The 25847-nt window shown below is 49.3% G+C and overlaps 1 protein-coding gene across 2 annotated transcripts in view; it reads right to left on the bottom strand.

Annotated features, from left to right (window-relative positions):
* Positions 1 to 23492, bottom strand: part of RAD54L2 (RAD54 like 2) — a 53364-nt gene extending 29872 nt beyond the window's left edge. Inside the window, exons 1-2 of one of the 2 annotated variants that reach the window (XM_052679282.1) lie at positions 23414 to 23492; positions 8221 to 8424 (exon numbers count right to left, since the gene is read on the bottom strand). In XM_052679282.1, the coding sequence (XP_052535242.1) occupies positions 8221 to 8368 (148 nt within the window). In that variant the 5' untranslated portion in view covers positions 8369 to 8424; positions 23414 to 23492. The remainder of the gene's footprint in view (positions 1 to 8220; positions 8425 to 23413) is intronic. The other variant, XM_052679285.1, reaches the window with a different exon arrangement.
* Positions 23493 to 25847: the final 2355 nt, after the last annotated feature.

Raw genomic sequence — 25847 nt, 5'->3', positions numbered from 1 at the left:
CCAGCAAAATATCTGCAGTGCTTCAGAGTATGTCATTAAAAAAAACCAACATGCCATTTTCATAACTAGAGCTGGCTACATTTTACCAAAGAAAAAGATTATGAAGTTAGTTAAAAGAGAGAAAAAAGTAGCTTAAAAGAGGCTTGTTACCCAGATAGGCTTCCCTCTTTGTCACCAGTTCAAGCACTTTGGCACAAAGGAACACACCGTGCTTGGCAAAGGGCAGAGGAGGGACCGATCAACTGGGAAAAGCACATGACACTGCAGGGCTGGAAGGGGTAACCAAGCACAAGCTCTGCATCTGCCCAGTGGATTTCTGAAACCAGGAAGCGAGACTTCAAGGCAACTGTTTGTGTAAATACAGCTGGGTGCTTTCCAGGGCACGTCTGTTACGCTCACAAAGCACAGCGGAAACGAAAGCTCAGCGTATCATGGAAAACGTGACCTGCACCTGTCCTTTACCACAAAGGAATAAAAAGGGAATTTCCTTCTTTACCTTACCGTGCAAGATGGAAAGGAACTTATCAACACATGGCAGCCCTACTGGTGAGGCCATCGCTGTGGAAGCACGCATTCCTGCAGCCCCGATCCTGCAGCCCACACCGCCAGCAGCAGCCAGGTCACAGAGCAGCGTCCTCCCTGTTGGTCACCTTACTGTTAAGTCCATCTACTGAACAGCTTTCTATGAGGCTAGCCTTGCCATGGAGAAGAACAACCTCCCTCTCATCACCCAAAGTTGAATCACTTGCTCCTTAGCAAACCAGAGAATCGTTACAGCTAGAAAAGATCTGCAGATCTTTTTCCTAGTCCAGCCATCAGCCCATCATCACCAATTCCCACTATGTGTTGCAATATAAAAAATAAAACGCTGAATGTATTGAGGTCACTATGGAAAACTCATCAATATAATGAGTTTTGGAGTGAGCTGCACGGTGTGAAATCCAATCTGTATTGTCACACTGTACTTAAATTCATACAAATCTTGGTTTATTGTCCTTGCTACCTAAGGTCATTTTTCACAAGAAACCTGAATATCCCTAAATCGTGAGGGGCAGCTTGGGTTTGTACATGATGCAACAAAAATCTATAAGGTTTGCTCCAAAATTAATGCCTTTCTGTTTGCCCACAGTGTCAGAGGTGGATGTTGGTGGGGTGGCAATACGGTTAAACCTTCCCACTCTATTCCATGACATGTTGCTGTACAAGAGATGGCAGCAGAGGGGCAGCCTGAGAAAACGGCGTCTGACGTGGAAACGTGTACAAAGCAAAGGTGGGTCACTGAGTTCCTCTGTGCAGAAAATATGGCACCCACTGACATTCACTGATACTTGCTGAGTGTTTGTGGAGATCAAACGGTGGACATGAGCACTGCGAGGCAGTGGGTGGGCAGCTTCAGCAGTGGCAACGGCCAGACTGCATCACCTGCACTGGTGTAGACTGTTCTGAGTGCGGTGTGCAGGCTTTCGTTCATCACTGCCCAAAACGCAGAGACAGAGGTGATGACTGTGTTGAAAAATAATCTACTGCAGCTGAGAGTTGGCTCTATCAAACAGCATTACTGTGCTCATTGCATCCGTTGTAGTTTCTAGGGAAATAAATAGGAGGCATTACTTCAGGAGCAACCTACACAACCATCAGTGACATGAAGTGATGAAGCTGTGCATTCCACAGGCGCTTTTCAGAGGATCGCTGTGACAAAACACGCACTGCTTCAGGCCCGAGTCCCAAGGATTCAGACTGCCTACCCGAACTGCAGCAAAGCAGCCATGAGAAGCGTACCACCTAATGACCCCAGGGATGCATATCACACACACTGATCATCCTGCCAAAGCCTGTGATTCACGTGCTTTTCACTGCCCACTGGGACACAATCCCAGCATTTGTCTTCCACTTACCCTCAAGAAACTGATTCACATCTCTTCCTACGTTGCTGCTGCTGCAGATGGCATTGTGCACTGGAACAAGGGGATTTTGTACACCTTCATTTCACTTCCACTTAAGCCCAACGTTAACATGAATCCCAACCAAAAGTACACAGTGTCACTTCAAAACTACTTTCAACAGTGTGTTTTACACGCACAAAGGTTACCTTACAGCTGTTTTAACTGCAAAATTTGTTTTTACAGAGACCAGCAGTTTTTTCACCTAACCCCAAAAGATTTTACCTTGCAGCTTTCTGCTGCATCATTCCTGTTTGCTTATTTGTAAATGACAGTTAAAGCCCTTGTACTCCTAACTCAGAGGTTTTTCTCCGCTCACTGGCTGAACTGCAAGCTGAAGAAAACATAAGGCATTCTCAACATCTGTAGCACAAACTGCTGAGTACTGCACCGAAAAACTGAGTTGAATGAGGATGCACGCTGGTGGAAGCTCAATGCTGCAGGTTTCTACAAAGCCTCGAGCAACCAAACAAAATCGAGCTAATAACTGCAACGTGATGCTTTGTTTCAATATCCAAAGAACAGATGTCAGTTAATTAAAACAGTTCCTTCTCCTTCCAAATCTGCTGCCACTTCTTGGCCAACAACAGTGTTTAAGCAACAGACAGCTACACAAGTTTTATTGAGCCAGTCATTAAAAGCAGTACCACACCAGACAAATTAAAAGAAAAAAAGAAAGTAAGTCCTTGCATAGTTTAAACTCCAACACAGAACAAACAGAGAAGTGTTTCTCCCTGCCTGGTACATCTGAAAATAAAGGGAGCGTTGCATAAAATGCAAGGCAGGGGATTTTCAGTGTGGCTTTACCATGCAACCTTGGCAAAGCGACTTTGCCATTCCTTCCTTGTTTGAGAGGGAAAATACTGCAGTACAAATTTGCTAATTAGCTTCCTTGTGATTCTATCGTGCTTTCAGAAGTTGCAGGAGGAGCATGGCACCTCTCAGCAATGACTACATGTGGTACAAAGTTGACCACTGAAAACAACATGGGGAAAAGGTACAAAGACTGACCATGTGCTGTCCCTCTGAGATCCTCTGCCTCCCACATGAGACACAAGCCTCCAATCCTGCCAAGCCTATCAGAAAAGCAGGAAGCAACAGGACCCTCTGCTCCACCAGGAAGCCTTGCAGTCACTCTGTGCTCAGCAAATAACTGCTTGCTCACCCACACCCCGCACCCAGGTGCTGCTCCCATGCTTGTGCAGCTTTAAGAGCACTCAGCACACGGCGAGCGGTTAAAAAACCCCACAGACGCAGCGCAGAGCCACGGACGTGGGCACGGCAGCATTTCTATTTTGTGCTCCTGCATACGCAATAGCTCGAAGGGAAGGAGAACGGAAAGTGGGGGGGAGCACACGCTGAGTCCTAACAGCATCATCTGACGGGATGAGGCAGCGGCGCGCAGCCGGCGGGTCAGGAGGATGCAGGGCTCTGGCGTCATCGCCTCCTTTGAAAGCAGCGAAGTCATTCCGGAGGGTTATGCAACCTTCTGACGTCACCGCACTCGGTGCCACCCTCTCCAAAAGGCAGCTGCCGTCAGAGAGCCTGCAAGGGGGCCAGGAGACACTGGCACCTTCCACCTGAGCTTCTCCTGCTGAGGGCGAGCAGAGGAGACGGGGCAGAGGCAGCAGCTGGCACAAAGCTCTGTGCTGAGCACACAGCGTCCTTTCTCCTGGCTGAGAGCTCACAGGGCTGAGAGACAGGCGGCAATGGGAACCCTGCTCCCAGTGAAGCAAAGCTCCCAGGGAAGCCAGTGGAACTTTGCCTTCCTGGGACACGAAACCTTCCCTGCGGTTTCAGCGTAACCTCTCTGCATTACTCAACAGCTGGGATTGCTAAAACTGCAAATGGCAGCATCCAGCCCCTTTTCACCTTTGATATCAATTAAATCTTTTGTATTTTATTCAGCTGGATTGCACAAGCATAGAGGACAGTCAGCTCCTAACTTTCTGGCTCTTAGGAAATTAACGTAACTGTCGAATGTAAGGCTTGCAGAGGCAGAGAGTGCATGCTTAGCAGACACAAAGCAACCTCAGAGGTGCTCCTGCCCCTTTCAGGGAGTGAGAAAGCATTAGAAAAAAGCTTAGTTTTAGTTACAGCAAGGCACCGGAGAAACGCGTGGAGCACCTGCAGCTGCCGTGGGGCTGCGCCATGGGCTAACACCCTTATGATGAAACGTTCAATGTTCTCAACCATAAGAACCACTGACAAGGTAATGCAGCTTCTGATAGCAATTCCATAAGGTTCAGAACCACACCAGTATGCAGGATATAAGTTCACAAGTTGATTCCTTTGGCAATTACTTCTGTACCTCTCCGGAATCACACACACTTCCCCTGTGCATCCAACCACGAGTGCAGCACACAGCCTACAAGAACTCACTGTCAGCACTAAAATCTCCCTGGTTGTTTAAAAACAAAGCGCACGCAGACATCCAGGTTTGGTTTCTCAGATCAGGGCCAAGCAATGTTACCGTTGAGGTTTGGTTCCCCAAAACAGAAACTTCCAGCTTCCTCACAAATAGCCGTGGGCAGATTCCAGAGGGAGCTGCATCCAGTCAGGGGTAACCAAAACGAAGGAATCGAGGTAGGAAAGTCCACCAAGAAGGGAACAAATGAATGACGTCAGCCCCCACTCCCCTCAGCACCCAACTGGGCATTTGCCAATTAGACTGCAGGATCCACACCTGCGGGGACCCATCGTTGGCACACGTACACACACTGCAGCAGAGTTTCAAATTCAATTCCTTAAGGTAATTTTCCAGATCATAGAACGGCTTGGGCTGGAAGGGAACCAGCGTTTCCCAGCAGAACATGCTGTGCAGTCAAGGCAAAAGGAATTCAGGTTGCTGGGACTTGTCTCCATTTGCTCCTATAAAAATACCATCAAATTCATGCAAAATTGCAACCTTCTAGTTGTAGCTCCTTCTCTTTTTTTTCCACCTGCAGTGTAATTGTACACACACCACCTGCACACACCACCACTACGAGCTCCAAAGGGCCACAAAGGAACATCATGCTCAACAAAATCCATTTTTGCTGTAATTTTATGCAGATGTTTTTACTCCTCAACCACCAAGCATAAATTCCAAGCACGGCAGCACCCTTTTAACCAGAAAGGCATTCCTTTTGCAGGAGCCCAAGGAAAGCAAAGACCTTTACAAACCTGCCTCCTCAGTGGCTGTCTCTCAAGTGAAGTACTCCTGCTTTGGCATCTTGGGAGACCCAAAACTATGACTGTCAGGTGGCAGCCCAAGTTCAAACAGAAAGCAGACAAACAGAAAGCATTCTGGAGCACGCTCCACAAATAACAGGTGACTCTATCTGAAGCCGTGACATTATTAAATGAGACAGGCAGAGCTGAGTGGTTTTAAGGGGTTTGAATGAGGAAGGAGGGGGTCTTTCTTTCCCCTTCACCAACCTTTCAGTGGGTCCAGTCCCTCTGGTCTCCTCTCAAGAGGAGACGTCAGTGCCATCACCCTCCAGAGAGGCTGGATGCACTCTGTACCAGCACCAACTGTGCCTCTCCTTCATTGCCCTCTTCACGTCCCGAGGCAGGGCAGTACATTCTGCACCAGCCCTTCAGCAAGGAAGGCAGAGGTGATCCCTCTGAGATGGGAAGGAGTGCACACTGCCTCCACCTCCTCCTGCCCTCTGTTGGTCAAATGTAGGTGCGACAGAGGCAGCGCTCCCCAGGCCTGGGGAAAGGAAGAGGGCACGGCACAGGATGACAGGCACAGCAGGCAACACAGGGCAGGACGTGAAGCTAAGGGTGTGAATATTGTAACATCCCAGTCGGAGCATCTAGTGTGCTATTATTTGGTGCTGGTGTATCTGTATATTAAGAACTGTAGTAATAGGATGACACTGGAAAGCTGTCTCTTGCTGTACTCCAGGAGCACTGATTTCAATCCCCATCTGCTGCACCACACACCTGCAATGTGAACACAACCAGAGCTGCCAGAACAGCATCCAAATGCCTGCATTTAAGGCACCTTTCAGACACCTGAAACAATCAGCTCTTAACAATTTTTCCTTTGAATTATCATTAAAAAAGTGTTTAACCTATATTTTCTGAGGCAAGAATGCAACCAACTTGCCAAACTATTAATAGCAGAACAACAGCAATATGTATGAGTAAGAGATAATGATTTCCAGAATAATTAGAAGATATTCAGAAAGAGTGAACAGCAGAGCATTATAGTAAGAGTAATTCAAACCTTCATGCAGTCACTATTTTGCAAGACAACTGTAAAATTATTAGTTTTATAATTGTTGCATCACTACTACTTAAAACAAGAATCATTTTCAGTTTGGGGAAAACATGCAGCCTGGTGCCCTTTTGAGGAAATAATGGGGAAAAACTATTAATCTGTTAAATCTTTCACTGCTTGAAATGTGCAAGAGCCACCCCACAGGGGAAGGATTCCCCCAGGATCCCTTATGGGACATCTACAGGATGACCACAACACCAGGAGGGAGGAGAACAGCCCTGCTGGGAACGGGGAGAACAAAGCTTTAACAGGAATTATTAAAACCAAGACTTTGTCAAGTTTCATGGTATAAACATCAGACTTCTTCCTTCCTTCTTAGGAAGTACACGTAACTGCTCCAGGAGGATTTGCATGAACGGGGATCAACTGCACAACAAGGACTACAGACACATAAAATGAAACAGAATCACTTAGGCTGTGAAAGACCTTCGAGATCACCAAGTCCAACCACCAACCCAACCTACCAAGGCCCATCCCTAACCCACGCTCCTTAGTACCACATCCACAAAGCGATCCTCTTGAATTTGAAGTTAGCTATACTTCCCAGTCCACATAACAGCACTCTAACATTCTGTCAGGCAAAATTAAAGCTGAAAAAATCCAAAATCTCAGAGGCAATCTAGCTTTGCTCAGACTGCGTTCGGTAGTTTTCTCCTTTGCCTAATAAATAAATACAACACCACTCTGCATTATCAGCATGCAAACTCCTCTTACTCCTCATTATTTCCATTGTTCTGTCAGTCACTGAAGGAATATAAAATACAAGCATGGTGTACAGTGTTCTGGTGGACATTGAACAGAGCCACTCCTCTGCTAGTAGAAGTTTTCCTAAAATGTCACAGCTCCTCAGGCTCTGCTGGGTGCATGCTCCTATGAATGAAGTGACAAGGTCACTGCCAGCCTCTGAGCCATCTGCAGCCCTGCAATCACCTCGCTTCTCACCACAGTTAACACTTCCACTGCTGATTTCTCATGAGAAAGGCACCATGCAACAAAAAACAGGAATAAAACTCATTCGTATGAACCTTATCTCAACATTTTAAATCACAAGAGCATCTTCAAGTGCCAAGAAGGAATAAAAGGACTCAAGGACAAAGTACTTAAAAACCAGTAATGTTTTTGGAACTGGGACAAGACAGTAGTGCCTGTATTTAACATATTCTATGCTAAGAAAAAGAGGCCTATGCTCAGTAGTACATTTAAAAACCTGTACGCTCTGAATTTAAATCACAATTGAAATAACTGAAGATTGATCATCGAGAATAATAATGGCACGCCAACAGGGTTGGGACGTGGTTTAATGACAAGGAGTCGGTGGCAAAGACAGCACATGGAATTCCCACCTGCTACGCACTGCTCCGTGCCCTGCCACCAAACGCTGCTGAGATCGGGTCATGAACCAAAACCTTGCTTAAAAGGTACTTTCAGAGCAGAGGTCCACAAACAGCTATACAGGTCCTAACTGAAGATGAGACTGGGGCCACTACAACTACGTGAGCACAGAAGGTGACGACTTTGTCAGCGGTGCCGTTCTTCATGTAGTGAAGAAACGCTGCAGCTGTCAGAAAAGAATGGTTCCCTGTTGATGAAGATGGGATAATTGCCAACAACATTCATTCAACTGTTTACTTGTGGGCAAAAAGCAGTGATGTAAATATATTTAATTCTTCTAGATCCTTTTAACAACACATGGAATTGTAAACGGATGTATCCATATCTTTAGATAATTGCTTTCCTAGAACACACAGCCATTTAAAAAATTCCAACCTCCTTACAGGCTATGCTTGTAGTTCATAAGGAGATTCTGTGGGCCAGAAGACCAACTTTTACCTGCATCAAATCCCATTTAAACTAACCACCCAGATATGCAGGCCCCCCTACCAGTCCCCAGACTATCTATCCATAATCTATCCCTTGCACTACCTACCAAGACGTCGCTCACCAAACTTAGCAACACCAGCTTTGTGTAACAGAAGTATGCACAGATTCACTGCCCCATCCACTTACCACTCTCATCAAGTAGGTCCTCCTCATCATCCCCATCATTGTCCTCCTCCATCGCCTCCTCATCTTCCTCCTCCTCCTCTTCCATATCCTCCTGCTCCAAGTCCGGGTCCAGGTCCGGATCACTCCCTGAGATTGACTCGTCTGACATGACTCCCAGCGGTGCTCCTTGTGCATTACCTGCTCATGTTCCACTGTGAGGCTTCCCTGCGACAACACGAAACAAAGAGGTACGTTAGGAGCTCCAAAAAACCCAACCTCTGAGCACCACAGCTCCAAATGTTAGCACTGCTACCAATGGAAAAGCCTGGATGTCCTAGTAATCTTTTAGATAATTACATCAGACTGCACAAAAACCTGCATGGAAGGCAGATGCCACAGGCAATGTACCACGGTGCAGGCCCAGCCTTCTAGAATCAATACCGACTAATCATTCAGAAAGCATTTCTTTCTTGGTATCTTTGACATGTGCACAGCAGGAGGGTTCTGGTATTTATGTCTGATTATACAAAGATGCAAAAATAAATACGTTATGTGAACAATTTCAGAATGCTGCAGTCCAGACAAGAGACAGACAAGCACAAGAAAAAAAGGACTGGACTCAGAATTCCCCACTGCTGTGCTACGTTGATCCCCGACCACTGCAAGCATCACTGCAGGATGCAGGTGGCAACCACCTTGTGTCCCAGCCATACCCACTGCTCCCCACAGCCTGCAGCCACCTCTCAGCCCCCGGAGCAGGGACAGCATTATCTTAATGACAGCACAGGCAGAAAACAACCAGGATCCCCATTTGTAAAGGCTGCGTGCTCCTCTGTAAAGGGGGGCAAGAAGAAAAGCAATCATAAAGGAGAGATGGATTAGTGGGAATTGCAGATTCACAAGTTTATCCAGATCACACACCGCTGCTTCTGAACAGTGATGCCTATCTGGGTGCTCCTCCATGCACAAAGAATTACCATGGATGAATGAGAAGAAATACACTCTTTAAAGGAAAATAAAGAAAGCATCACAAGGAATGTAAAGCAAAGGATGCTGGAAGTCTGAAGGTTAAAGACAACTCAAGGCTCCCGAAGCAAGGCTGCAAATTTGACACGTATGCTGAATTATTCCAGCTGAAGTCATCAGTTTCTGCTTTGCCTCTCTTAGCTTCTCAATAATGCTGAAAGCATGGGTGAGAAAGAAGAAAACAAACACAAGGGAAGAGCAGGCTTTTTTTCACACTGAAATAGGAAGTGTTTCACTACGAGGTCCTGGTAGCACTCCACCACCAGGCAGACAGCTGAAGTCCTCACTCTTACACACGTGGTACAAAGCAAGCACTGCAGACATGAAGCAATCAGAAGTTTCCTAAATTCGATGCACGTTTCAAAACAGTAGCTGAGCTTTGCTTTTCAAAAGCTTTGGTGTCTCCTCGCAGCTGATACAGAGCCCTGAGGAAAACAAGCATTTTGCCCTTAGAAACAGCCGGGTTGTACTCAAACCTGCCATTACAAGGCTGCATGCACTGTGCCATTCAGGAGATGAGCTGTACTGGTGCCTTTCTGCTACCTGGGATTTCAAGGGAATTACCCATTGCCACAACGCCCACAGCATATCACGTGTGAACACATCCTCTGCCTTATCCAGGGAGGAGAAAAGATCTGTGGTGTCTATCCCCCTCCAGGAAGCCAAGGCGTCCGATCAGCTGAACATCAAATTAGGATTCAGACAGCCTCTCTCATCCACCATATCCCATCTCTCGGCAGAGATATAAATAGTGTAGCAGCTTTTGGGCTTTGCTTTTGAAGGTAGAAGACTTTGGGTGGTGAGTGCCATGTGGTGACAGTGAGCGAGGCCTGGCTACAGCCTAGGAAGCTTCACAGGCTGACAAGTTCAGACACACTCCTGTCCTCTTGGTGTTTCTCCCTCTCTGCACAGCAACAGCAGCACCATTTCTTCTGTCTGAAGTTGAGAGGAAGGTTTAACGCTAATACCGCTGCGGTGCTGAGGAGTAAAGAGGATTCCATCACCTCCCCAACCTCCAGCCACGTCCAGTATCTGGGACTCATCAAGATTTGTCCCTCAAAGCCTGTTTTGCAACCAAGACATCAGCGGACACCGCGGTGACTGGCCACAGAACGGAGCACAGCAGCAGATCGCAGAGGGATCTGCACGGGCAGTTTAATAAAAACAGGTATTTCAACGTCAGCATTGCATAAAGCCCTCTGCCTTCCGCTGCACCACAGATTTCATGGTATTAACCATTTCCCCTCCCCTCCCTCCTTTTTTGTTTTTGTTTTTCTTTTATTGTTTGTGGCCATAAGATTCCTCTTACGCACGCAGAGCACATCAGCACTTCAAACTGGGAGCAGCCTTAGGCTCTTTGGGGTGGGGAATCATCTTTCTGCTGGGTCCCGTGCTAGCAAAGTTTGAATCACAGCATGGCCTGGGTTGCAAAGGAGCACAGTGCTCATCCAGTTCCAACCCCCTGCTGTGTGCAGGTCGCCAACCAGCAGCCCAGGCTGCCCAGAGCCACATCCAGCCTGGCCTTGAGTGCCTGCAGGGATGGGGCATCCACAGCCTCCTTGGCAACCTGTGCCAGTGCCTCACCACCTCTGGGTGAAAAGTTTGGGTACTTCCTAGGCAGCCCTCAGCCAAAGATAAAGCACCCAGATGTGGATTTCTAACAGCTTGATGTTAACGTATTGTATAAGATTTAAAACCTTTTAACAGTTTGCAAGTAACAACTCAACCTAGTAGGAAATAAACCTGAGCCAGCGGTATTACTGGCCAATACAAGCCTAGCAGATCCATTTTCTTATCCTTTCACGTACTTTTGAACCAAACTGGATGTAAAGCCATCCTCGGATGATTACTTTGATTATAGTCCCTTCCCCCTTTGCAGCGATTGAGTTCTCAGCTGTGACTCACAGATGCCTGGTGGCCACACACAGCTCGCTGGAAAGGAAGAAAGCAATTCTCCTTTTCCTCTTGTTCAAACCGCAGTGGAACTCAGTAACAGCCAAGAAAGGCAAGGAGCTGTAGAATCACAAAGGGGAGGGCATCTGCTTGGTGCAGAGCAGCCCTCTGGGGATGGCAGGTGCTCCTCTCCCACCCATGTGGCACACCCAGCCTGAACCCACATTTGATGCGTGCATTTAGGAGCCCACTGTGATTTATGGGAAGCAGAAACTGAGAGAAACAGTGTCTTAGAAAACTCTCCCATCCATCAGTTTCGGGAGACCTGCAAGTCTTGCCCTCTAGGATAAAATCTTCCTTCCTGCAAAGCACGGCGATGCTGAACGCAGCACGAAACCGCATGTTCCCCAACAACAAAAGCCTCTCTCGAGAAAGGGTGGGAGAAAGCGAGGAAAAAAATGAAGAGACAAAGAAAAGGGAGAGCTAATCCTTCCCTTCTGCTGACACGACAGTGCTGGAACGGGAATGTGACAATGAGCATTACATAAGGCTGCTCTCACCACCATCCCCACCGAGACACGCTGGCATTACACAACATGGGCTGGTGGCACAGGCCCTGCCAGCCACTGCTCCGGGCTGTGACACACGGCAGGGCCAGCCCCTGGCAGCCCTGGAAGAAGTAAAAGGGATATTCTTCAGGAGATGGCAGTGCTCACTTCCACACGGACTTCAGAAGGAGCACTGGACAAAGGCAGAATGAAGCAGCAAGCTGTATTTGTACACATGCATGTATGGATAGCCATTTGCTACGAAAAGGGTGATTGTATTTAATTAAAATAAAAATAAATTATTTAGTTACTCTGAAGTCGATATTGGCTCCCTAAAAGTAAACTCCTTCAAAACTCCTTGGGAGGGGAAATGCCCTCCTCAGCTGACCGCCCTACGGAGGGGTGTGCGTAGTGCTGCACTCCACAAAACCTGACCATCTGAGGTAAGCAGCAGTGATCAGTCCTAACAGTTACTGATATTTCTCTGTGTTAACGTCATAACTGAGTAAAAAATGCTTACTTTGCAGAGTCATATTTTCGGCACTGTCAGTGTCTGCATAGATGGCATTTGTGTTCCTTCCTAGAAGAAAGGTTAGGAATAGGAAACATCCCTCCCTCCCCAGATCACAGAATCACAGAATGGCCTGGGTTGAAAAGGACCACAATGATCACCTCATTTCAACCCCCTGCTGTGTGCAGGTCACCAACCAGCAGCCCAGGCTGCCCAGAGCCACATCCAGCCTGGCCTTGAATGCCTGCAGGGATGGGGCATCCACAGCCTCCTTGGCAACCTGTGCCAGTGCCTCACCGCCCTCTGGGTGAAAAACTTCCTACTGATATCTGACCTAAACCTCCCTTGTTTTGGTTTAAAGATCACAGTTTTATTTTCAAAGCAAACAGCATTTCAGCATAAAAGCTACCTGCAAGTCAGATTTCACATGCTTTGCCCACAGCACCTACAGCTACAGAAACCAATCAGCACCGAAGAAAGGAACAACATCCTGAGCAAAGACTGGGAAGACTCAACAGAGAGATGTGGCACACCAAGATTCCAAACTCATTGCACAGAAAAGATGAACCTGGATGAACCAGCATGAAGGACCGCCCAGTCTGGAAATCCAAGAAACAAGATTTCAAAAGTCAGCTGATGGGAAAGCAATGCCAAAGCCTTGTCCCTGTGAACACAGAAAGGTAGCAATAGGTTGGCCAATTTTGACAAGCAAGGAAGGTCCAGACTATAGAAAGATCCCTCTAGGACTTCAGGCTCTTATTACACATAAGTGGTAAAGAAGTTATGTAATAAATTACAGCAGTGGAACAGAGAAGGGAAGGCAAAGAGCTGACCCCTTCTCAAAGAAAGCTCAGTTGCTGCCACTCGACAAGGTCAATCTATGGCTCTGGATGTCGTGCCATGATAACATTATGGCTCACCTACTTGAAGAGCGTCCCAGGGAAAGAGCCTCACACAGCTCATAAGCAACACTTTCTTGCTTCAGAAAGAGGAAAACTGCGTGTTTTCTCAATGCTGAGGGCCGAGTTGATCTATTCCACTTTCTCAGCACCGCCCTACCCACACTCTTTTTTTTGCCCAGCAGAGAAGCACGCTTCATTACTGGGGAATGATTCACTGTCTGCGACTGCGTCTCCGCTCAGGAAATGTGTTCCCATCACCAGTGGTCCAGGGCAACCAGCAGCCCCTCTGAGGCAGATGCCAGTCCCACTGCACACCACTACGCAGAGCTAACCACAACCCAGCCCTGCCTGTGCTCAGCTGTCAGCAGTTCACCACTGAGGGCTGGGAGCTCGTTTCCCGTGCCTCGTCCTTCTTCCTCTCCAGCACTGGACTCAAAACTAGGTTTCTGGTTTAAGCAGTTTTTAGAAAAAGACTTCAAAACAGGTTTGTCCCTCTTTATTCGCAGCCCCACCTCCAGCAATCATTACGCTACAGAGCAGAAAGTATTACTTATGCCACCTACAGTTTACCAAAGTAAGTTGAACACAAGCAAAAAAAGAAAAACTCCCAAAGCAGGAAGGAATGGAAATACACAGTTTTGAGCTCTCATGAAATAAAGATGACAATAAGCATATGGCAGATCCAAAATGCTCCTGTCTGCAAAGCAATCAGACAGCAAACTTATTTTTACTGGCTACCACAGTAGATTAAAAATCCATTAGAGGATTCAGAACTGTCAGCAGCATGGGTTTCTTCCAGAGCCATTCCTTCCAACAGAACGTCCTGCTGGCAGAGGGCTGGGAGGATTTACAGTTAGTGCCACTCACAGAGGGCACTTTTCTGCTGGTTCTGAGATCAAGGTTACCAAACACTTTCATCTTCACCCCTCCCACTGAACGTATCAAAATAAATCAGGTACCTTCCTACCCTGCACAAACCCAACCTAGCATCTGTTTCCCTCCTGCTTGCAACCAACTGGATGAAAGAGCCTTCCATGCTTTTGTCTTTAGCCACAGCCGTGCCACTTGCTTTCCTCCAAATTTTGAGGATATGACTCTGGACACTTGAAATTCCTTTCAGTAGAGCCTTAAAAGCTGAACAAGTTTGTCAAAAGAGCCTCACACACTGCTAACACAAAGATGACCTGGGAGTCACCACACCTTACTGGTAACAGTGACAAGCGCCCACTCCCAACAGATGTCAAGCATTAATTACCCTTACGAACCCCCATAAACGTATATCCAGGGCTATGACAGGAAGGCTCAACTGAGAAGGGGCTCTGGTAAACGAGCACCACGGCAGCGATGCACACAAGTAGCTGCTGGCTACTGGACACAGCTCTGAAGGAGTACAAGTGCTGCTGTCTGCCAAGCTCACAGAATGACTTAATGCTGATAAATGCTGGGAATGTCTTTTGTAGCTCTGGCTGGCGCTGAAAAGACACTGCTGTACAGACATTCACACCGAATCCAGCCCAAACACTGTTCCAAAATGCACAGCATCCACCTGTGACCTTGGGAGGAAATACCTTTAGAGCATTGCTTCTTCCAAGAAGCACAGGTCTCAGCTGAGCGGCTTTCCCAAGCCCTCACTTCATCCATGGAAGCTCGCTGGGTGGTGCTGCAGAGGGACACCACAGCCTAACCCCCTCATGCCCACCTGCTGATAACCCCTGTGAAGTGTACTGGGAGGAGAATATCTTGTCCTGCTTTTATTTTTCCTCACTAATGAGTTATTAATTAGTAACCGAATCAAGGCTGCAAATTCATTTCCCTCAAACTACTCACTTGGCAAATTGTAGGAATTGTTGGTCATCATTCACTGGGCAGAACCCCGACATTTGAGCAGTAACCCTTTCCTCTCGATGGGTATTTGTGTACTACCAAAAGTGATGGGGCACTTCCAGAGCAGATTTACTGGCAATGCTGTAAAAGTCACTGAATTTCATTCCTAGTCTGTCTTTATTAAAGGCAAATGGCAGAAACTGAAGTCTGTCAAGAGGCTGCACCTGCTCATGGCAATGACAGCATATGGGTGCATACAGAGGTTGCACGCTGACAGCGGGGGATAACAGCTTTGTACCTCACCCTGTTAAAAGAGGCATTTTGCTGACCAGAAGCATTGATTCAGTTGAAATATAAGACCTCCTCTTCTGCGTTTTTCACGAGCGCCGTGGCAAGTAGTGGAGGAAACAAAAGGCACCTCTAAACAACTGGGTTGTTTCTTTTTCAAGGGAGAGTCAGAAAAAAGCATTCAGAGCCCACATGATCAAGCAGATCACCTATTTCCTCACTGTTCTCTACTCATTTACTCATTATCTGGGTCTCATTTTCAAGCAGTTAACTACTGTCCTTAGAGCATAAACAAGCTCAGAACAAGAGGAAGGGCCTCCCTGCTCATGCTCCTTGAGAACAGGATGCGCAGTCACAGCAGGCTCGGCTTCAGGCTGGCTACTGCAAAGCTCCCAGTGTGCTGCCTCATAGCTTCCAAAATTAAAAAAATCTCATAATTAGGGAATCCAAAGCACACAGCTTGCACACAAAGCTCTCCTCCACAGGTAACAAGACCACGTCCCAGGAACGATGGGAACGAAGTCCAATACAGCCTCCTCTGGGGTAACATCCCAAGCCTCGTGGAAGAAGTCTGCAGCCCAACAGCCCCTGCCAACCCCCCCGACCTCTCACTCATCCTACACCCAGGAGCTGCACTGAGCTGCACCAAGGCTCCCTGTACCCCAGCACTTCTTCCAAGGAAGGAACACAGCTCCCACACCGCTCCTGCAAAGGAGAAGCAGCTCACCGCAGTGTTAAGCACTCACAGTGCAAGAGTAATCTAAATCCCCGGACAATTCTGTTACACCACAAATGCTGTTTCTTTTGCTTTCGACATCCACTGATGCAAATAATAAACAATAAGCATAAATAAGCCGGAATAATATGGTATGGCAACAAAAATCCTATGCTCACCCCATCAACTAGAGACACAGCAAATACTCTTAACCACCCCAGTCACAAAGTAAACTACCATCAGACCTCCTCACGTAAGTCCTTAATGATTTATAGTATTTAATGATCGCTTCTATCAACAGGTCAGGGCAATTCCATGCGGGTACTAGCATTAAAGGGGCAAAGAAGGGATAAAGCTCTATTCCAGGGAGCAGGCAGCTCAGCTGTCCTGAGCCAGGGACTGCAGGCAGCCTCTCCCCCAGCACTGCTGTAGGACTAGGAGAGGCAGAGCTGCGTATGGGGACAAAGGGAAGCGAGGCAGCCTGCAGCATCCCTGCAGCAGAGAACAAGTGGGTAAGTGCTGCAACCTCACAAGGAGGACTGTGCTTTGCCCATCACGCCCTCAGCCTGAGACCAGGGGCTAATTTTTAGTATCTGAATGAAGGAAAATCACTTCCTTCAACTGTCAGCCTTTCTTTGTTTTTGTGTTCTGCATAATTACACCTGAGATGAGTAGATACTCCTGGGCTGTCCTAGAACATCAACCTCTTCCCAAGATCTCCCTTGGGGTATCAATATCTCATTTCATTCTTGTTCAGAAACTTCTGCTTCGATCTCAATCTACCCTACACCTCATTGCATGCTTCAAACCCAGGGCTCTTTGCACATGATGCTTTCTCTGCTTCAGATCCCATAACAGCAGGGCCCCCAATCCATCCTACACAACCAAGGGCCACCATGGAGTTCTGGCCATACTGTATGCAGTGCCTTCCTTTCAAGTTCCCTGCAAACTCCGTGCTTGGTTCATCCACTGCCAAGCTTCCCCCAGAGTGCTCCAGCCAGCACAGCTCTTCTTATGCTAGGGTGAGGTTGCAGCTCCAGAAACCTGAAAGAAAACTACTCCTGCTGTCCAGTTCCATAGGTGACTCCTTCCACACGTTACAACCTCACACTAAATGTCACAGACAAGTGGATATGGGGGTGAGGAGAGGAGAGGTCCCCTCAGCAGCTATAAGAAAGCCACCAGTCTGGGAGAGGATGCACATCAAAGCAAAATGAAGCATACAGACTGGCATCCTTACCTCCCAAGTTCCACAGTCCTTCCCCCAACCCAAAACCACCCCCAGACCCCTGGAGGATTAACTCTGCTCTCCCCCAACCTTCCCTGCCATAAACAATAAGAGGCGGAGCTGAGGGAGAATTGGGCAGCAGCAGCATGAAACAGATAGGAATTCAGAGCAACAGCCAAACACTTTGTTTCCTCTCTGCTCCATCCTCTTCTCGTGTGCATTTTGATTTCCTACAGCACTAAGCAGAAATTAAAAAGCCACCCACAAAGAAAACAAAACTCAGAACCTGTGAAAGACTTCCAAAAGCCTAAAAAGGGCTCGAGTTTGGGCTTCTGCTGGCTAGCGAGTAACAGAACACAACCTTGCTAATGTGAAACCTAAAGGCAGTCAAAAGTAAAGGCAAGAGCCAACAGCTTCATGCGCCAAAAAGACCCTTTTCTGTAAGGTGAAGCTGAGACTGTTCTTATTTAGTTAAACCATACAACTGTAGAAAGGTTTGGGTTGGAAAGGACCTTTAAAATCATGTCGTTCCAAAGCCCTTGCTGTAGGCAGGGACGCCTCCCACCAGACCTCGTTGCTCACAGCCTCATCCAGCCTCTTCATTCCCATCTCCTCTCCTGCAGTGCTTGTGGTGCATTCTTCCACATAACAGCTGCAGTTAAAGCAGCGAGACCCGACAGACTACAGGCACCACTCAAAGCACAAGACAGTGTATTTTAACAAATTTTATACTCTTAATGGTTTAAAAACTGAAGGAGCAGAGTAGCAGGCTCAGAAATACAAGAGCCATTACTTTCAGCACCTTTCATCACTTTTCAGAACCATTCCTGTTCCCAATGGTTATGAAGAGAAAAAGAAGAAGCCATGAGCTTAAACTTCCTTCGTGTTCTCCCACTGTAAGGCTTTAAGGGAGCTGTTCACTTAGAGCAACTTCTGGCTCCTTTACAGGCTTCTTTTTGTCAGCAAAATGGCTCAGATGAGATGACTGTGAGGGCAGCGAGAGACTTCTGCCACAAGGCAAGGAAATTCAGATTAACATCTAAACAGCCTCCCTCAATAGAAGGGCTTTATCTGCGAGCCCTGCTGCCCAGAATGGCTTAAGAGTGCAAAGAACAGAATGTGAGAACTTCCCTGCTTTCTAAGACTACAGTGTGAGCAGCAGTGGGGTGCAAGCAGCTTCTGCTGGGGAAATGCACTCAGAGGGAGACTTCTCCCAGTAGGACAGGAGCACCTCCCCCATGGGGACAGGCTGAGAGAGCTGGGGCTGTTCAGCTCCGAGGAGACCTTATAGCTGCCTTCCTGGACCTGAAGGGGGCCCATAGGAAAAGGTTTTTATAAGGGCAAGTAGAGACGGATGAGGGAAAATGGTAGATTTAGACTAGATATTAGGAAGAAATTCTAATTCTAAAGGGTGGTGAAACACTGGAAAAGGTTGCCAAGTGAAGCTGTGTGCTCTCTGGAAGCACTCAACACCAGGCTGGATGGGGCTGTGAACAACCGGTCCCATGGGTGGTGTCCCTGCCTACAGCAGGAGGTTGGAACTACACGACCTTAAAGGTCCCTTCCAACCCAAACCATTCTATGGTTACTCAAATCTCTGCCTTTTTCCTTCATTTGAATCATTTATGACAATACTGCAAAGCACCAGACATAACAGAAATTCCTCAACAAGCCTCCATTCACGCTGCCTGCACACCTACTCCTTGTGGGGCAGGTGTGTGGCACCAATCACACACACAGCCCTATCCTTTGGGCTGCAGCAACACCCCTCCTCAGGGGAGGAATGGGATATCACGGAATCACAGAATGGCCTGTGTTGACAAGGAGCTCAGTGCTCATCCAGTTCCAACACCCTGCTGTGTGCAGGTCACCAACCAGCAGCCCAGGCTGCCCAGAGCCACATCCAGCCTGGCCTTGAATGCCTGCAGGGATGGGGCATCCACAGCCTCCTTGGCAACCTGTGCCAGTGCCTCACCACCCTCTGGCTGAAAAACTTCCTCCTCATAAAAAAATCCATCCTAAACCTCCCTGTTTCAGTTTAACACCATTCCCCCTTGTCCTGTCACCATCCACCCTCACACACAGCCGTTTCCCCTCCTGTTTATCCGCTCCCTTCAAGTACTGGAAGGCCACAATGAGGTCTCCCCACAGCATTCTCCTTTCCAAGCTAAACGAGCCCAGTTCCCTCAACCTTTCTTCATAGGAGAGGTGCTCCATCATACAAGCATCACACCAAGCCCACATGTACACACATGTGATACAAGAGCTCTAATCACAATGCTTTGATCTTCTGGAGCACGGGCACTCATCAGCCATGGAGCACTTTCCTTCAATTTGCTCTTTTTGAACAAATCCTGCCATCAGCCCTCAAGCAAATCCTTTTTGGGTAATACCCATTTTCTAGTCTGACTCAGCAGCCTGAGCAGCTCCATCCCCAGTTCCCATTCCCGGCTTTGTCAGGACCATAAGGGGTTTTTTGTTTTATCTATTGGCCTTTGGGTGCCACGCAGCTCGAGCAATCTGCATTGAATGAACATGCTTTTACAACCTGCTTATTCCAGATTCAGTAACTCTGAAATAGATAGATAGATAGATAGATAGATAGATAGATAGATAGATAGATAAAAGCTTTCTTCACAAGCTAAAAGCTTAGAGAAAAGGATGTATGAGGCAGGACTGGGGTTTCCCAGCCCCAGCTGGCCCTGCAGACTGGGCACTCCGTCACCCACCTGGCCGAGCAATGGAAAGGTTCTGCTGTGGCTGTTAATCAACTCTGTCCTCGTGGAGCTCCAGTTCCTTCTTAATTAGATCAAGTCAGCTCTCCACTGAGAATGCCAGAGTAACGCCGTCCACTTATTACATGCCAAACACTACAAAGCATCTTTAATTGTGTTCAGAAGTTCAGCGTCTCTCTGAAGTCTCTCCTTACGTAACACACATTGCTTTGCATGTTAGGCCTTCATCAAAGCCCTCGTAATTCAGCACAGGCTTGGATGTATCTGTGACACCAGAAAGCCCGTGGGTATGCAGAGCTACACCAGCGTAGTTCCATTCATCCTTTTGCTGCTTCCACACTCCAGTTCACAGACACACCTGCGGAATGGCAGCTCTGGAACACGGCCCTGACCACCTGCATGCCAACGTGAGCATGCTGAAAGTGCCGATATCACATCTAAGTGGTGCCATACCTTGTATTTTTTCCTCCTTCGAGGCCATTCTGGCTATCTTCAAATCAGCGCAAGGCTTTCAGAGGTGTCAGGCTGACCCCAAGTCAGGTATCACACTGACTGAGCAAGAACAAAATTCAAATTATCACTGCTGCTCCATGATTACAATAGCGCTGAATGAGTCTCGCTCACTGGACTAAGCTGACATTCTGCTCTTTAACGTCAGACATAAAACTGAGTCAATAGCGTGCCTGACCTTCAAGGAGCTCTAAAAACCTATTTTCCATGCTTTGAGGAATTCATCAGATCAACAATTTGGTACAATTTAGATTCACATGGCTGAAAACGTGTTTTTCCACACCTTCTTTAGGAGGAAGTTTTTCATACAGAGGGTGGTGAGGCACTGGAACAGGTTGCCAAGGAGGCTGTGGATGCCCCAGCCCTGCAGGCATTAAAGGTCAGGCTGGATGTGGCTCTGGGCAGCCTGGGCTGCTGGTTGGTGACCTGCACGCAGCAGGGGGGTTTAAGCTAAATGATCATTATAGTCCTTTTCAACCCAAGCCATTCCATGATTCCTGGTTTTCCAGAACTTGTTTCAACTTCAGATGTGCTTAACCTGCCAGCAGCTGCGTGCTGCCAGCATTAGCTGGTTACTGCAGCTGAGCATCAGTCAGCACTAACAACTCAGAATGAGGAGGCACCAGCTGCTTGCTTTAAAGGCAGGATGGTTGAAGCGCTGCTACTTGCTGCAATACATCCCATTTAATTCATACCCATGGACAACATTATTTGAAAGCACCTTCTCAATCACAACGCGCTTCCATTCCGGCTTTGCGCTCGGCTCAAACTGCTCGGTACTCACACAGCTGCTCCTTCCTCCTGTCCCACTGACCCGATCACGTGGCACAGAAGCATTTGAAACAATGCCATTTTGAGAAAATCAAAGCACAGGCTGTCCTGGTGGCATGGCCAGCCAGAGATGACCTGCTGCTGTGCCCCCGCACACCAACACCACCTGGAATCCGGGGAGGACAGTCCAGCTGCCCTTCAGAGGTGCAAAACATGTTGTTTGATGCATGCGTGTTTATCTGCACAAGTGCATGCATGACTGAGGCTCTCTTTGGAGCTGCACAGCCGTGTGCATGTGCATACAACGTGCCTCCATACGTGCTCACAAACAAAGCAGCACAAATGGTGGGCAGCACGCTGAACGTGAGTCAGCAGTGCGCCCTGGCAGCGACGTGGGCTAACAGCACGCTTGGCTCCATCAGCAGGAGCACGGCCCCATTGTGAGCAGCCATCCCTTCCTTTCACCTCTGTTGGGAACATCACGGGCAGCTTTGATGCCCCGCAACAGCAAAGACAGAGAGTTCAGTGGGGCACTCCATACACTCAGGTCAGAGGCGCTGCTATGGGAGGAGAGGTGTGAGCGCTGGGACTGCATGCAGCAGGACACAAAGCAGTGGTCCGACTGCAGCAGCGGATGTTGTGACCTGACGTCAAGGAAAGGCTGATCCCTGCCAGGTCCAACACAGCCTGGGGCAGGGGCACAGAGCTGAATCTTTGTCTTCAGGGGGTTTCAGCTCCAAGGGAAGAAAGAAAAACTGAACCCACTGCTGTGGGCTGTGCACACGTGCAGTCCCTCCTGGCCAGGATTAACACCATGACACCAACTTGGATTCCAGAGGGTGCTATCACAGCCTACTACAATTTCTAGATGGGATTATAACCTTTCAGATCCTCACCAAGGCAGAAAGCATATGGTTCGGTTCTTCTCAGAGCACACTGTGTTCCAGCTAAGGAGCTGCACTGCTCTCCAGTACCAAAACTGGAATTTGGACAGATTAGTGAGATGCAGAAGTTATCGATAACTGAGGTGTAGAACAAGGGGAGCACAGGGGCCAAATACTCAATTGACATCAGTGGAGAAAGTGGAATTTGGTGGGAGACAGAAAAGATTGCACACTACATCCACATCAGCTCTTCCTTAAAACGGCGAGCGTGTTTTCCTTAAGAATCTCACATTCAGCACCCTCCATTAACAAACAAGCCCCTCGTGCTGGTGCTGAGAGGACCATGAGATAAAAGGCTGCACTGTTCACTCTGTGTACTTAAGATATACACCTTCCTACCAGGGAAAGAAAGCACCCTTGCTCAACAAACAGGCCATGTCGGAGCTCGCTCAGACGCCCAGCATGGTCAGAGCAGGCTGTTTTGTTTTCATCCCTCTGCTGGACGCTACTGCCCCTAGAGCAGCACTACCAAAACAAAGGCTGTTTATTCTGAACTAATTGACTTTGTATCGAAGCAGACAGAGGGCTTTACGGCCCGTTCCTGGAGCCGGGGAGGGACGGAACCTCCGGCTCGGATCCCATGGGCTGAACGAGTATTCACCAAACATAGCACTTGGGTAACTCTGAGAACACCCACCGCTACAATAAGGCAAGATTACAAAGACGAGCAGAGGTGCACGCTAACACCTCGCCAGCATAAAAAGAGCTCCCGTCTTTTAAAGACTTTTTCAGCGACAAAGATTCCACAGCTGCACACAGACAGCCCCGGCCGAGAACTTTGGAAGCCTTCGTTTCGTACAGATGGACGGAGCAGCAGATCTGGGAATCGGGGGGAACGTGTCCGCTGCCGCAGCCGGGAGCGCTCAGACCACAAGCAGCGGGAGCGACCCCGAGGCGGATCAACGGAGGAAACGAGGGAGCCAGCCGGGCCCTCCCCCCAGAGCTCCCCGGCGCGCTCCGCGGCAGCACCGTTACCGCGGCAGCACCGTTACGGCCGCGCCCCGGTCACGGCCCCGCGGGCAGCGCACGGCCCCGCTCGCGGCACGGGGGGCGGCCGCGGCCTCCCGGGGGCTCCCAGAGGCCCCACCCCCTCTTAGGCCCCGACCGGCGCCGCGCCCCGGGGATGCCGCCAAGGGAGAGCCGCGCCGGCTCGGCCCAGGGCGGGGGCTGCAGCCTCGGCCCCGCTCCCCGCCGCCCCCGGGCCCGTGGGGCGGGGCGGGCGGCTCTCCGCCGGTTCGACCCCTCCCCCCCCCCACACAGCACACCCACACCCATCCCGCGGCCTTCCGGCCCGCTCCCGGCACGGCGTCGGCTCTCACCTCGGCGGGGGGTGCGGACCGGGGGCGCTGCGGGGCCTGGAGCTGGCAGCCGCCCGCCTCCGTACCGGCCTCGGCGCTCAAGCGCCGCTCGGGAGCCGCATCGCACAGCGTCCGGTCGCGCGCTCCCCCGGGCAGCAACAGGCGCCTCCGCCGCAAAGGTTCCGCGGGGCGCAGAAAGGTTCCCTCCCGGCGCGCGGGGCGGAAAGCGGCCCCGGGGAGCTGCGCCGAGAGCTGCCCCTCTGCCCACGGCCACGGCCCGGGCTGCCAGGGCCCCTCCGTGCCCTTCGGCACCTCCGGGGATGGGGCACCCACAGCTCTGGGCAGCGGTGCCCGTGCCTCACCGCCGACAAAAGCTCCTTGTTCGTATCCGTTCTTCCCCCCGGTCACAAGCCAACCGTTTGCTACTCAGTGCTGTGAAAAGCAAGTTGCCCGTGCAGGACATCGCTGGGAAAGATCAGGGTGAAAAGTGAGCCCTCCCAAAGCAAGGAAATTAACCTAATGGTTCTGGGTGGGCTGGGTGCTTCTTTATCAGCAACATCAACAGCGGGAACGACTGCACCCTCAGCACATCTGTGTGTGACACCGAGCTGAGTGGCACAGCTGATGCAAAAGGAGGAAGGGATGCCATCCACAGGGACCTGGACAAACATGAGAAGTGGGCACAAGAGAACCTAATGAAATTCAACAAGGGCAAGGTGCTGTACTTTGGGCTGGGGGCAATCCCAGATGTGAGCACAGAGAAGAACTTGAGAGCAGCCCTGCAGAGAAGGACGTGGGTGTCCTGGTGGACGAGAAGCTGCACACAAGCCAGCAGTGTGCGCTCATAGCCCAGAGGGCCGACAGCATCCTGGGCTGCATCAGCAGCAGGCAGGGAGGGGATTGTTCCACCTCTGCTTTGCCCTCATGAGGCCCCACCTGGAGCACTGCGTCCAGGCCTGGGGGCCGCAGTAAAGGAGGGCTGTGGGGCTGTTAGAGCGGGGCCAGAGGAGGCCACGAAGATGCTCAGCGGGCTGGAGCACCTCTCCTATGGAGACAGGCTGAGGGAGATGGGGGTGATCAGCACGGAGAAGAGAAGGCTCCAGGGAGACTCACTGTGACCTTCCAGTACTTGAGGGGAGCTTTCACGTAGGAGGCAGAATGACTTCTTACACAGAGTGATAGTAAAAGAGAAGAGGGAATGGCTTTAAACCACAAGAAGGGGGATTTAGGTGAGATGTTAGGGGTAATATTTTTTTTGCTCAGAGTGCTGAGGCACTGGCAGTGCTGCCCACAACTGTGGGTGCTCATCCCTGGAGGTGCCCCAGGCAGCCAGCCCACAGCAGGGCATTGGAGCTCAATGATCATTCAAGTCCCCTCCAACCTCAGCCATTCCATGATTCTGTGGTTTCTATCAAACTGGACTGGAGGTCAAGTCCCTGGTCGTTCCCTGGGCCAGAGGCTGGCTACTGACCACAGGTGAAAGCCTGGTAGGTACAGAGAGCAGCATGCCCCCTCCCCCTCCCTTACAGGCTTTGCTTGAGTGAATACCACTGCCCACCTGCAGTAGGCTTTGCACTGAGCTGGGCAGGCATCCACACATGGGGAAATTTCCCTAGCTGAATGTTTGGGAAGACCAAAGCAGAGGGATGCAGAGCACAGCTGCTGTTCCTTCACTAGGCCCCAGCTGCAGGCAGACATAGTTCCTCTAATCGCAGGGCCAACATGGTCCCTCTGGCTCTGGAGAACCCACGGGAAGATCCATAAGGTCCATAAAGCAGATAATTTCCCAACTGACTTCTCATGCATGGAATCACGGTGAGTATGAGCTGAACCAGGTCATTTTCCATCTGGGTCCAGCACCCCATGGCACCAGCACAAGTAGAGCTGACGAATATCCCACAACCTACACTCAGCCTCAGAAGTGCAAGGCAGCCACTGTATCAGTGGAGGAAAGGCCATTAGATTTGCAAGCAATGGCTTTACCCTCTGCTCTCTGTAAATGACCGTGTCACTGACAGTCTGAATTGTGTTCTGTGAGTTACGTGGATTAGGAGCTGTTGAGGTCGTTTGTACAGTACCTCTTCCTGAGGTTTTTACAGCTTAACGGACAGGAAGCATTACTGGTGAGCATCCACTTCCTAATGATCTGCCCCAAATCTCCCCACCTTCCCTTTGTTCTGCTTTGTCCTACAGTCACTCTCAATTAACGGTGCAAAAATAAAACAGATGTCATCCAGCCTTCCTAAGCTGCACATGCATTATTCATTGACATGCCCTAATTGCCTCTCATAACCACAAGCACTTCCGCACACGGCTATGTCATTCTTGTCCAGCAGAGCCCAGTTTATAACATTTCAACCTGCTTTGGGAGGGGTGCTCTCAAAGTCCTACCTTACACAGCCCTCCTGCTCACAGCTCCAAATTAGATCTCAACACACAGAGTTCACAGGCCTTG

Source organism: Tympanuchus pallidicinctus, unplaced genomic scaffold, assembly GCF_026119805.1.
Source record: "Tympanuchus pallidicinctus isolate F22 unplaced genomic scaffold, pur_lepc_1.0 scaffold17, whole genome shotgun sequence".
NCBI lineage: Eukaryota > Metazoa > Chordata > Aves > Galliformes > Phasianidae > Tympanuchus > Tympanuchus pallidicinctus.
Note: the sequence above shows the minus strand (reverse complement) of the source record. Positions and strands in the feature narration are given on the sequence as shown.